Raw genomic sequence first — 13,669 nt, 5'->3', positions numbered from 1 at the left:
TTTAACTTTAATACATTTGTAAAAAAATTCTGAAAGCCTGGTTTCACTTTGTCATTCTGGGTTATAAAGTGTTGCCTGATTGTGGTGCCGAAAAATGAATTTAAATGATTTTAGCACAAGGCTGCAACATAAGGAAATGTAAAACAAATGAAAGGGTCCAAAGGGTGCACTCTGGAGCACGTCATGTCACTTACAGGAAAGGGTACTCCGAGGAAGGGTTTGGAGGTTACACATCTGCTCACTGCCTTTTCTTTTCTTTTGTTACCAAAGCCAACAAGACAAATAACTGAAAGAAGAGAGCCCTGACTCCGCCCCTGACCCCACCCCTTTCACCTCTCAGATTCTAAAAGGAAACACCAACTGGAAGTGAACGTGACTTGTTAGACCAACAGCGGCAGACAGTGGATGTCTCACACCATGGCTTTTTGTTTCATTTAAAATTTCATTTGTCACTTTTAGCATACTATAGGTTAATAAGTGATGTTAACCCCTTCATTTGTTTTAAAACAGCAATGATGAACTCGGCAGGGAGAATAGGAACTTGTCTCATCATTTGGAAGCTAACACGGAAGCTTCTAAATGATGAGACAAGTTCTTATTCTCCCTGCCGAGTCATCTCCACCAATTCTGAACTCGTTTTGAGAGTCTGTCTCACTGCCACACATCCCGCGTTCTGTTAAAGATTCTGTTTTTTCCATGTTTTTATTATATGTTTGTTTTTTACTGACCTTGTTCTTTGTCAATTATTTTCTCATATTGTATTGTCCTTCAATTGTTTTTCTTTCCTCTAAGGGGCAGAGCTTTCTGGCACTGCAGCCAGCTATAATAGGACCGCCATCAGAGCCCCAGGCTAATGGCCAAGGCACTGACTGTTTCTCTGTGTTGTCTGCCCCCTTTGCTCTTGTATCTTCAGGTCAACTTTCCTTTTGTTAATTTTTATCTCAAGCATATAGACATTTGGTTTTTGTGAGTGTTTCGACTTTTAGCCTTTGGCTATTTTAGGAGTTTCGAAGCACAAGAAAGCAGTCCTCACCTAAACAAAAGTGCAGAACCACAGGAACCCTGTGTCCTGAGCAGCACGATTCCTACCACAACTCACTTTTTAAAGTTCACTGACGTCTTGGCATTGAAATGTCGAATAAGCAGCATGCTTACCGGAGAGGCCGCAGGGTGCGCAGAAGCCGCAGGACTCGCAGCATTCCCAAGATCTTTGTTCCACTGTTGGAGATCATGGAGACGAGGATGTCGATGACTGATATGAAGACAAGTACACCATCCAGGATGTTCCAGCTACTCTTCAGGTATGTTTTTTCCCCAAAGCACCAGCCCATGGCTACCACCTACAAACAGATGCAAATGCTGTTAGAGGTAGGACTGAGCACAAAGAAAATCAAATGTGCATTAAAGTTGACCTTTCTGCCTTGACGGTCCATCAGCATAACAGCAGCTAAACATTTTTATTTGCTTATACATTCACTATATTTGTAGAGAAAAATCCCATGGATTTCTAGTATATTTTTATTTGCTTGTCACCCGTTGAAGACGGGTAATAAAATACATTACAAAATATTTGATATCTTGAGACTTGTGTGTACCTTCAGCACCTTTCCTCTTTATCCTCATGCGTCTGAATCTCCCTTGCCTGGCACACTCGACGTCGAGCACATTTCTGTAAAGCCTGCTAGTTGGATTCTGTCATTTCGAGACCTTTTTTATATTTCCTGTCTTTGAAGGCGACTCTCAGCGTGCCTCCTATGCCTTTACTCCTCCTCGTGTGTCTCTCACTCGCACTTCTTCTTTCAATCGCGTCACCAAAGCCAAACTAACCAATCAGATTGCTTTGAGGGACCATACACACACACACACACACACATAGACCTGATATAGTAGATTATTATTATTATTATTATTATTATTGTTCATTTATCAGACACCTTTATCTGAGGCAACTTATAAAGTCAGTTATAATACATATAAGAAAGATCAGAAGGTGTGAAGTGAGAACAAGATAAAAAAAAACAAGCAAGAGGGAGTCACACTGCTGCTGTATAATGACATGTGCATCTAAACAAAGACAAAAAAAAGGTTCCTCAACTCCGTGAGTCCAACAGCAGCTGTCCTGTAAAGCAGTTCCAAAGTATTTAATGAAGAGGTGTGTTTTCAAAAGACGCCTAAACAGGAGAAAATTGGGTGCAGTTTGTAGTTAGGATATTGAGAGTTGGATAATGGATGGATGGATAGACTAGCCAAGGGGAGATCATTCCACAGCCTTGAGCAACAATGGAGAAGCATTGTTCAATCTCGGCACATCTCACAAGAGCACAAACAGGCAGAGGCAGAACAAAGACTTCTTGAAGGAAAGGAAAAAGGGCGGAGGAGAGAGAAGCTCAAGCAGATCTAAGAGCATTTGTGACTGAAAGCAGTCCAGTCTCGATATTTCTAGTAGATTGTTGTCATCGAGAAAAGAGGGGAGCTGTTTGTGGACTCTGCATTCTAGATTCTTGGACTGGAATGGCAGAAGGGCGACATTACAATGGTGATAAGTGTGCCAGGTTTCATTTTGACCAAGTGTTATTTTGAGTTTTCATTTTTAGTATGACACAGATGCACACGCGCTGAAAATCATCATTCTAAAATTATTCAAATCGTGGTCTGGGATGTCTAAATAAAACAACAAAGCCATTTTAGCCCTTAACCAGCATGGAAAAGGTTTGACCCAAACAAACGACAGACAGACAGACAGCAGCTCACTCTTCCACATGTAGCCTGAATATTAGAAGGCAAAACAGAAAGTTGCTCTTTATAACACTCTCCTTATTCATTCTTTCTAAAAGAAGGATGGCTAAGGAAGTTCACGCTGCACATCCTGATCAGTTCAGCAGAGCTGTTTTAATCGCAGGCCTCAATAACCCTGGGCTTATTTAACAAATAATCAGCCTGTTATCTCATTAATTGAGCAAGTTATCAACTCTCCCCAGTGAGCGGCACTGCAAGGAGGCATATGTTTGGCTGTTATTAAACACTAAATAACAAGACTGGGTTTATAAAATCAGACCACTTGGAGCTAAAACGTAATCATGAAGGATTAATAAAGAGGGCCAAAGGCACAGGGCTGTTATGCCCACAGAATCATGTAAAAACAACAGAGAAAATGTCTTACCTTTACTGTCATCTCGGTGAGAAAGACCGCCGTGAAGATGTAGTTGGACAGTGTCAGGAAAAATCTCTCCTGTAGAGAACAAGTGAGAAAGAGAGAGACCCTCAGATGGGCACACAAGGCAACTGAGGGAATGTCATAGAAGGGTAACACAACAGAAGCTCAATGCAGAAAAAGCAAAGGAAATGCATCCAGTCAGCACAGACATGCAGCTTCCACTCCAGGTCTCACACAGACTTTCAAGAATTGCCATGGACTCCTTCTCCATGTTATTTTTTAACCCCATACAGTTGCTTATAAGGGGAAATAGAGAAATGGTAGCCCCACCAGATGCGGTTTGGATGTGTTTTCATTCTGTCATTTATTACTGAGACTCGAGTGGCCAGAAAATACAGAGCTTTGTCTGAGGACTTTGGTTTTGTGTTGCCGCCATTATCAGGTACAATGCCTGCTGGTGGAGCTCATGCTTCATTCCCCTTGGTCAGGACAAGTGGCATCTCTACTGAGATTTGTCACACTATCATGGTCTGCTGTGGAGGAACCTCACTTCTTGTGCACCTACAGTCTCTTCCCTTTGGTTGCTACCAAAGCTTACGACCACAGGTGGGCATGGTGGCATATATAACGGACCACAGATATATAACATATACAGGAAGTGCAGAGTTACACTGCACTGAGGCAGGTCATCACAGAGTGTTTGCAGGATTTGTACCCATTCATATGGAATACTTAAAGTGTGGCCAAGACGAAGGTCATAATAGAGCCTGATGGCATTTGGGTGAAAAAAGAGGGCAGCTAGCAAAAAGAGAAAGACTTATGAAGCATGTGCTGGGGATGCGGTCATATGTGAAGGTCGTGGTCTTCTCAGTAAGAGATTTGTACCTCTGCCGCTATTAATATCTATGGGCTTCCGTAATTAGGAGTTGAATCTGAAACAAAAGAAACAGCCAGCTTCCTACAAGCTCTCTATAGCACTTCTATTTATAGCAAATAACAAAATAAAGCCAGAAAACAAAAACAGTGAAAGTGCCAAAAAGAGATGTAAATTTAGAAAACACTTTCAGTCCATCCATGAATTCAACCCTAACATGATAAAGCAGGATGATAAAATTCCAGGCTGAGGCCACCAGTGGATTTTGATGTGTCAGACAGAATGACTGCGCTGTTGGCACTTTTTGCACAGTAGATTCAGTAGGTCTTCAGCCCCTTCATTTTCTGCACATTTTATCGTGTTGTAGATTTAATTTTAAATGGATAAATGTGACATATTTGACCAATCTTCACTTAGATTCCCATAATGACAAAGTGAGAATGCGTTTTCAGAAAGGTTTTCAAATTTATTAAAAGTCAAATAATGAAATCTCTCATTTCTGATTGGACATCATTTACAACGGCACATATGTGCCTGTTTATAAAAGGTCCACAATTCACACTGCATGTGAGCACAAAAACCAAGCTGTGAAGTTCAAGAAACTCTCTGTAGATCTCTTTGATCAAACTCTGGTGAGGCACAGATCAGGGCAAGGAGATAAAATCATTCTGGAGCTCTGACAGTTCCCAGGAGTGCAGTGGCCTCAATGATTGTGAAATGGAAGAAGTTTGGAACCACCAGGAGTCTTCCTAGACTTGACGTTTAGGCCAAACCAAGTAACTGGTACAAGATTGGTCAGGGAGATGAGCAAGAACCCAATGGTCAGTTTAACAGAATCAGAGGTCATCCGCTGAGATGGGAGAACCTGTCGGAAGGACAACCATCTCAGCAGCACTCCATCAATCTGGTATATATGGTAGAATGGCTAGATGGGAGCTACTCGTGAGTAAAAGGCATATGATAGTTAAAAGGACTCTAACAGCATGAAAATACAAAATCCTTTGTCTGATGAACAAAGTGAACTCTTTGGGCAGAACTCCACATACTCATCACCTGCCTAATGCCAACTCAATGGTGCTATGGGGGTGCAGGGGCAGCAGACTGGTCAGAATTAAGGGAAGGGAAGAATTAATTTAAGTGCCATGAACATGGGAAAGGCACTATATAAATAAAATGTATTATTATTATTATTATAAGGGTGAATGGAGCCAAATGCAGAGGAGTCCTTGAAGGAAACCCTCTCCAGAATGCACACCACCTCAGACAGGGGCTATGGTTCACCATTCAGCACCATGACGACCCAAAGCACACGACCAAAACAACGCTGGAGTGGCTTCAGGTCAAGTCTCCGTCTGTCCTTAAGTGGCCCAGCCAAAGCTCAGACACGTGTGTGGAGAGACCTGAAGATGGTAGTCTACAGACCCTCCTAGTCCCATCTAATGGAACTTGAGAGGATCTGCCAGGAAGAATGGGCTAAACTGCTCCTTAGGGACAAGCTGACAGAGATGGGAGTAGATTCACAACTGGTGGCATGGATCGTGGACTATCTTACAGACAGACCTCAGTATGTGCGTCTCGGGAACTGCAGGTCTGACATTGTGGTCAGCAATACAGGAGCACCGCAAGGGACTTTACTTTCTCCAGTCCTATCCAGCCAACATACATCAGACTTCCAATATGACTCGGAGTCCAGCCACATTCAAAAGTTCGCTGATGACACTGCTATTGTCGGCTGCATCAAGAGTAGGAAGGAGGAGGAGTATAGGAACCTAATCAAAGACTTTGTTAAATGGTGCAACTCAAGCCACTTACACCTGCACTCCAGCAAGACCAAGGAACTGGTAGCGGATTTTAGGAGACCCAGGACCCTCATGGACCCCGTGATCATCAGAGGTGACTGTGCAGAGGGTGCAAACCTATAAATACCTGGGAGTGCAGATGGATGATAAACTGGACTGGAGTGCCAATACTGATGCTCTGTGTAAGAGAGGACAGAGCCAACAATACTTTCTTAGAAGGCTGGCGTCCTTCAACATCTGCAATAAGATGCTGCAGATGTTCTATCAGACGGTTGTGGCGAGTGCCCTCTTCTACGCAGTGGTGTGCTGGGGAGGCAGCATAAAGATGAGGGACACCTCACGCCTGGACAAACTTGTTAAGAAGGCAGGCTCTATTGTAGGCATGAAGCTGGACAGTTTAACAACTGTAGCAGAGCGACGGGCGCTGAGAAAACTACTGTCAATCATGGAGAATCCACAGAACAGGATCATCTCCAGACAGAGGAGCAGCTTCAGAGACAGAATGCTGTCACCATCCTGCTACACTGACAGACTGAGGAGACCCCACACTTTGCGACTCTTCAATTCCACCGGTGGGGTAAACGTTAACATTATACAAAGTTATTGTCTGTTTTTTACATGCATTTTTAGTACTCTTTAATTTAATATATTTTTTTTTGTATCAGTATACTGCTGCTAGATTATGTGAATTTCCCCTTGGGATTAATAAAGTATCTATCTATCTATCTATCTATCTATCTATCTATCTATCTATCTATCTATCTATCTATCTATCTATCTATTGTGAACGCTGGCCCCGGCACAGACAGACGGACATCATATTGTCACCCATCACACTTTTATTTACACTATTTACAAAGTACAAAAGTCCAGTGCACACTCACAAACCCCAGTGCCTCTTGCACCGACTTCCCCAAAGTCCAGGGCCCACAGTCTTTGTGCCTTCCTGGCCGCCTCCCGTCCTCTCTCTCCAGCTCAGTCCTGCTACCTCCCGACGTCCACCGCTGACTGGAGGGAGGCGGCCCCTTTTATGGGGAGCCGGATGGGCTCCAGCTGCTCCCCGGCACTTAACGACGGCCACACCCCTGTGTGGCGGAAGTGCCGGCGCACCCGAAGCCGTCTGTGTCTCCCCGGTCGTCTTCCCCGGCACTTCCTGGTGTGGCGGAGGTGCCGGGGTCCCGGAATAATTAGGCACTGGGGCGCCGCCTGGCGGTGGCCACGGGTCCCTACGGGCTGGGCTTCCAAGCCCTGTACCCGAGGCCCCCTGCATAACCAGGACGGACTCCCCCACTCGGTCTGGAGGAGGCACTCGCCCTCCTCTGGTCCTCCAAAGCGTCCCGGCCGGGCTCCAGCCCCAGCCGAGGACCGTACGGGATAAACCGGCATCGGGGCGCCGCCTGGCGGTGACCACGGGCCCCTACAGGGCTGGGCTTCCAAGCCCTCGACCCGTGGCTCCCAACAGAACCAGGACGGACGCCCCCTCACGGTCTGGAGGAGGCACAAGCCCTCCTCACGTCCTCCTGGGCGTCCCGGCCAGGCTCCAGCCCCGGCCGGGGATCACACTATCTATCTATCTATCTATCTATCTATTTATCTATCTATCTATCTATCTAACTGCTATCTATCTATTTATTTATCTATCTATCTATCTATCTATCTAACTGCACAAATGCAGGTGTACAAAGCTGGTGGAGACTTACCCAAGAAAACTCAAAGGTGGAATTGCTGCTAAAGTGACTTCTAAAAAGTCCTAAATTAAGAGTCAGAATACTTCTGTGAATGAGAGATTTCCATTTTTGACTTTAAATAAAATAACAAACCTTCCTCATAACATGTTTTCACTTTGTCATTATGGGTTATTGAGTGTTGACTGATTGGCAAAACGTATCCATTTAAAATAGACTTACAACATAATAAAGTGTGTGAAAATTGACTTTGCAAGTTCACTGTAGCTATTTGTATCCTTAACCATGGGGTCTCCCCAAAAACTAATGGTTTTCTGATGTTTCCCCTTTCTTGACCCTTGGTTATTTTCTTCATTTTTAATTCATTACTGACTTGAGTTCTCAAGCACACCGGACTGAGTTTATTGTGTCTGCTTAAGTCACTCTCAGTCAAGATTCCGATTAAGGCTTTGTGAGGTGGACTTAGCAGGCAGGGTTTAGTGAATAAGAGCCATATCTGGGGGATCTGGCTGGGCTCAAGGTGCCCATTCTTGTCCTTCTCCATTTCTATGGATAACAAAATGAAGAGCCCTCAGTGTCCCCCCTCACGCTGATGTTCTCTGAGCTTCCTTTTGGTGCACCTTAGTGAACAGCATTATCTCCCTAAACAAAGTCTGCAGCAACTCATTCACTCAAGGAACCTCTGCATTCTTTAGTCTATCCCCTCTTTTTGGAATCTGCTACATACACAGCCGAAGTGATAACGCCGATAGGTGCTACTGTCCATTCCTGAGAGCCGCGAGCTCTAAACAGACTCGACGAGTTCATGTGAGGCACACACGCCTGCAGGCCTGTCGTTTGTCTCTTTTCTCTCTACACTGTCTGCATATTTGCTATTGTGAGTTATTCAAGCTGTCCCTGTGACTTCTCTTTTGTCCACTTTCTGCAACTAAAATCATCTCTTTAAAACACCCACTTTATTTAACTGCTTGTTGCCTGGGTGCTGCCAAGTGAACAATGAACTGCTGACCTTCCCATGGAGGGCTTACAGTACATTCAGGAAATTCTCAGACCCTTAACTTTCTACACTTTCTGTTATCTTGCAGCTTTGTGCTACAATCATTTCAATTCATTTTTTTCATCACCAAGCAACACTTAATACCCTGGAATAAAAAGGAAAAAAACAGGATTTTAGAAATGTGGGAAAATCTGCTAAAATTAAGAAATGGAACTATCCCATTGACACAAGTATTCAGACTCTTCACACAGTACTTTGTTGGAACCCCTTTGTCCGCGATTCCAGCCTGCAGTCATCTTGGGTTTGACACGGCAAGCTTCACACACCAGAATCTGGAGCTTTTCTACCATTCTTTTCTGCAGATCCTCCCAAGCTCTGTCAGGTTGGATGGAAACCAGCAGTGGACAGCTATGTTCAGGTCTCTCCAGACAAGCTTGTTTGGGTTCAAGTCTAAACTGCGACTGGACCACTCAAGGACATTCCCAGAGTTGTTACTAAGCCACACCTGTGCTGTCCTTGCTTTGTTCAATTGGAAGGTGAGTCTTCTTGGGTCGATTCAGAAGGTCTTCAGACCCCTTCACTTTTTAAACTTTTGTGATGTTGCAGCCTTGTGCTAAATTAATTTAAATTCATTTTTTTCTGTCATCAAGAAACACTGAGTACCCCAGAATGACAAAGTGAAAACAGGATTTTTGAAATATTTGCAAATTTATTAAAATTAAAAAACTAAAAATATCCCACTGACACAAGCATTCGAGACAGTTTACTCCATTTTAGATGAAGCCCCTTTGGTAGCAATTCCATGAAGACATTTCAGGTCCTCTTGGTCTGATGTGACAAACTTCACACATCTGGATTTGAAAATTTTCTGCCATTCTTCTCTACAGATCCTTTCAGGTTATGTCAGGTTCGATGGAGACCATCAGTGGACAGCTGTTGTCAGGGCTCTAACTGAGCCATTAAAGGAAACTCACAGAGTTCACCCTAAGGCACTTCTGTGTGGGCTTTGCTTTTTCCTTAGGGTTATAGTTCAGAAGATGAACTTTTGGCCCAGGTTGAGGTCCTGGGCACTCTGGGGTAGGTTTTCATTAAGGATATCTCTGGAGTTTGTCCCTCAGCCCTGATTAGTCTCCCAGCCCCTGATACTGTGGCCAGCATGCTTCACTGTTGGAATGGTATTGCACAATTAATGAGCATTATCATTTTCCTCCACACATGATGATAATTGTGGTTTCATCACAGTCTAGTCTGAGAGTCCTTTAGGTGCTTTTTTGAAACCTCCAAGTGGACTTTCATGTGTCTTTTACTGAGGGCCTCCCATCTCCACACAAGTTTTCTGAAGCTCAGCCAGAGTGACCATTAGGTTCTTGGCCACCTTTGTTACCAAGGCCCTTCTTCAATGATTACTCAGTTTGGCTGGAAGACTCGTTGATGTCCCCAAACTTCTTCCATTTAACAATGATGAGGGCCACTGTGATCATGGAACCTGCAGTGCTGCAGACATTTGTTGTAGCCTTCTCCAGATCTGTGACTCGACACAATCCTGCCTCAAAGCGCTCTGCAGGACAATCCTTTGACCTCAAGGCTTGGTTTTTGTCCAAGTGTGGGACCTTCAATAGACAGCTGTGTGCGTTTCCTTATCATGTGAAATCAATTGAATTGACCACAGGATCAAGTATAGAAGTATAGAAACATCTCAGAGATGATCAATAGAATGGGGCGCACCTGATCAAATGTCATAGAAAAGGGTTTGAATACTTCTGTCAATGGGATTGTTCATTTTTTTATTTGTAAGAAATTTGTAAAAAATTCTAAAATCCTGTTTTCGTTTTGTCATTCTGGAGTACTGAGTGTTGCTTAATGAGGTAAAAAATGAATTGACAAGACTTTAGCAGAAGGCTGCCACATCACAAAATGTGAAAAGTGAAGGGGTCCGTACACGTTCTGAGTCCACTGTACATAAAGCGTTCATTCTAAGAGGGGCTAGGAAAAGCTGGTGTAATCAAGTGATAGGTTGACATACTGGAAGCGACATCCACACGTTTACATCTTTTGCAAGAACATTCAAAAAATAAAAATACAAATGTCAAAACCAAAGAAAACCCACTCAACGTGAGGAGACATAAAAGTGAACACATTTAGAGAAAGTGTGAGCCTACTGCGCTATTGGAGTCGATCTTGGGCCTCTCCATTGCGATGGTGATGCAGTTCAGGAAGATGATGACTAAAACGATGTGGTCAAACATCTTGTGCGTGATGATTTTATTGCACGTCATCCGGAAGCTAAAACAATACAAAAAATGAAAAAGGTATCAGTATTAACTGAAATGCAGTATGCATTATGGACACAGACAGTTATAATAAAATCTTGAAATGGAAAGAAATTCATCAGGAAAATATAATATGCAAGTCACTGGATAAACTCGCGTTTATTTGGATTATATTTACTATATATAACAGGACACAATTATTTTCATTTTAATTTCACAATATCACAGTAATGTTTATGCTGTGTACAGCAGTTGGCACGTCTGCAAAAACAATCCTGGGCCTGCCTGCCCCAAAAAACAAATGACTGCTTTTTGCTGGAAGAGATTTAAATGACAAGGTGCAATTTATTTTCACAATAGTTTATTTCAATAAGACAGCAAGTCGCTGCTCTTCTTCTAGCAAAAACCTGCCAAAACAGGCTTTCATTATGAATTAATTCAAACTGAGTACTGGGCTGTATAATTTGATTTTTTTTTCCAGCCTCTAGCTTGTGAGATTATTAGGACACCACATTTGAAGCTGGGCATGAAGTGTCTATTGAGGTGGACGTGCTCTATTGTGGCTCTATACAGAAACATCTCTCACATAAAGTATTCATATCTACATAAGAGCTTCTGGTTCCTTCCTGTAATTCTCATTTGGTTCATGTATGTATTATTCATGGATATCAAATGTAACTAAGGAATGACAATGTCAGTATACACATGCATTTATTTCAGATGAATTCATTTGATTTCCTCAGCAGTGCCTTCAACAATTGGACACTAAGTGCACAGGCCTACCCACCCAGGGGACTTGATCACAAGAAGTCTGACAAATGAGAGGAGGACATCAAGATCATAGATGAATTGTCCCAATATTGCATCCAAACACGTTGCAGAAATGTGCTCCAGATTCCCATAAATTTTGTGTGATGAATAGTAATAAACCTGTGGTTTGTGCAAAAAGTACTCTTTAAATAAAGTGCAAAAGAAAAATCACCAAGAGTCATTTCCTGCTGCATGTAGACATTTTGTTGAGCTTTAAGATGAGCATTGTAGTTGTTCTGGTAGTATGATGTGCACTTTGTCAAATAAGATTACAATCTTAGTAATCACAATCCTAAAGATGAATCACAGACAGAAATGGCAAGCAGTAGCTTCCTCTAGGGAGCTTGGAGTGTGCACATCTTCTGCCTCATCTGCAGGAATAGCTGCTGTCAATTCAGGCCACATATCACAAGGCTAACAGTATTATTACATATGTCAGTTAGGACAGCAGTTACTTTTCTTACTCTTTCATTCATACCATTTGCATTTATACCACTACTATTGATATGTGATTCACAAACATATCATTCTTTTTGAACAACTCTTTTCAGTGAACCATATGCATCAATTTGTGAGCAGGAATGAATCAATTCAGTGGAGCTCAATGAGAGTGTTAAAGTGCATGTTGTTCAAAGCTCTTGAGCAAGTTAGCGAGTCACTACCTGAAAATCAGCCTAACAATTCTCGTCCTTTTGATCCGTGAGCGAGTCACTACTCGAGATTTCTTGTTCATTTGATTTGTGAGCAAATCATTTCGAGTTGCACTGTTCTCTTTCACTTGGGATTCTGTAACAAAATGTCTTATTTTAATTATGCATCTTGAATATGCCATCGTGCTTTGTGCATGGAAAGTGGGCAATGACATAAGAATTATCTACATATTTATATATATATATATATATATATATATATATATATATATATATATATATATATATATATATATGATATTTGGCCGGCTTATCATCCTGGCCAATACCCCCAGGCCGCCAGATGGAGCCCTCCCTGCAGTATGGAGGTGCCCCGAAGACCAGCAGGGAATCATGGACGCTGTAGTTTTTATCCTCAGCCCTGCTGGATACCTCAGAGGCCACAAGAGGGTGCTGCAGGGAGGACCAAAGACTCATTTGCCCTATGACCCGGTTTCATCATAGGAAGAGCGACAGGCTTCCGGGTTGAAGAAAAGTACTTTTACCTGACCCGGAAGTGATTGAGAATCACATGGACTGGGGATTAGGAGCACTTCCAGGTAAGGAGATATAAAAGGACAGTGGGAGCTCCCAGACGGCGAGTTGAGCTGGGTGGAAGGGTGGCAACGCGTCTGGGAGCTGGAGGATTGTATTTGTGATTTATTATTGTGATTAGTGATTAGTATATGAGTATTGTGGAGGAGAGTGTGCTTTGTGCACTGTGGCTATTAAATAAAGTCAAAGTTTGGACTTTTACCTGGTGTCTGGAGTCGTGGACAGGGGTTTAAGGGAGTGAGAGCGTCCCCGATCTACCACAATATATATATATAATTCAACGTCTGTATGTCTGTCAACTTTCCATGAGAGAACTACTTAACGGATTTAGATCAGGTTTTTTTCTATAATTTGCTTGAACATTCCGGTTGATTTTGTGACTTCTCTCATCGTGCTAAGTATCATAGATCGCTTGCAGAAAATGATAAAACCTAACAAATCACAACGGCCTGCTTACACTAAGAACTGCATGCATGATTCGTGTATCTGTTGTACGATGTTGTTCTTGATGTAGAATGTTGTACTGACAGTCTGGCACTGATACTGTCACTGGTCTGGGGTCCTGGGTGGGGAGGCTTCACCACCATGTGTTTGGGTTCCCCTTATTCACACTTTCTTTTTGATTTGATAAACAAATGCGTTACTTTGGTCTCTTTGTATTGTAGTTGTACTTGTTGCGATTTCTAGAAGGTGCTACTTTTATGAGTAAAATATTAGGGAGAACAGTTTTTTTGTTTTTGGGGTTTACTCATGAGCGCCCCTTCAGGCCAAATCTTATTTAGTGATATTACCCCAATGTGGTGAGATGAGCAGTAAAGCTCTACTGTTCTCTGCCC

At 42.7% G+C, this 13,669-nt stretch overlaps 1 protein-coding gene across 1 annotated transcript in view; it reads right to left on the bottom strand.

Annotated features, from left to right (window-relative positions):
- The window catches only part of cacna1g (calcium channel, voltage-dependent, T type, alpha 1G subunit), a 435,684-nt gene that overhangs the window by 83,875 nt on the left and 338,140 nt on the right, over nucleotides 1-13,669 (bottom strand). Inside the window, exons 18-20 of the mRNA XM_039739383.1 lie at nucleotides 10,669-10,792; nucleotides 3,161-3,229; nucleotides 1,156-1,340 (exon numbers count right to left, since the gene is read on the bottom strand). Coding sequence (XP_039595317.1) covers nucleotides 1,156-1,340; nucleotides 3,161-3,229; nucleotides 10,669-10,792 — 378 coding nt within the window. The remainder of the gene's footprint in view (nucleotides 1-1,155; nucleotides 1,341-3,160; nucleotides 3,230-10,668; nucleotides 10,793-13,669) is intronic.

This window comes from Polypterus senegalus, chromosome 17 (genome assembly GCF_016835505.1).
Source record: "Polypterus senegalus isolate Bchr_013 chromosome 17, ASM1683550v1, whole genome shotgun sequence".
Classification (NCBI taxonomy): domain Eukaryota; kingdom Metazoa; phylum Chordata; class Cladistia; order Polypteriformes; family Polypteridae; genus Polypterus; species Polypterus senegalus.
Note: the sequence above shows the minus strand (reverse complement) of the source record. Positions and strands in the feature narration are given on the sequence as shown.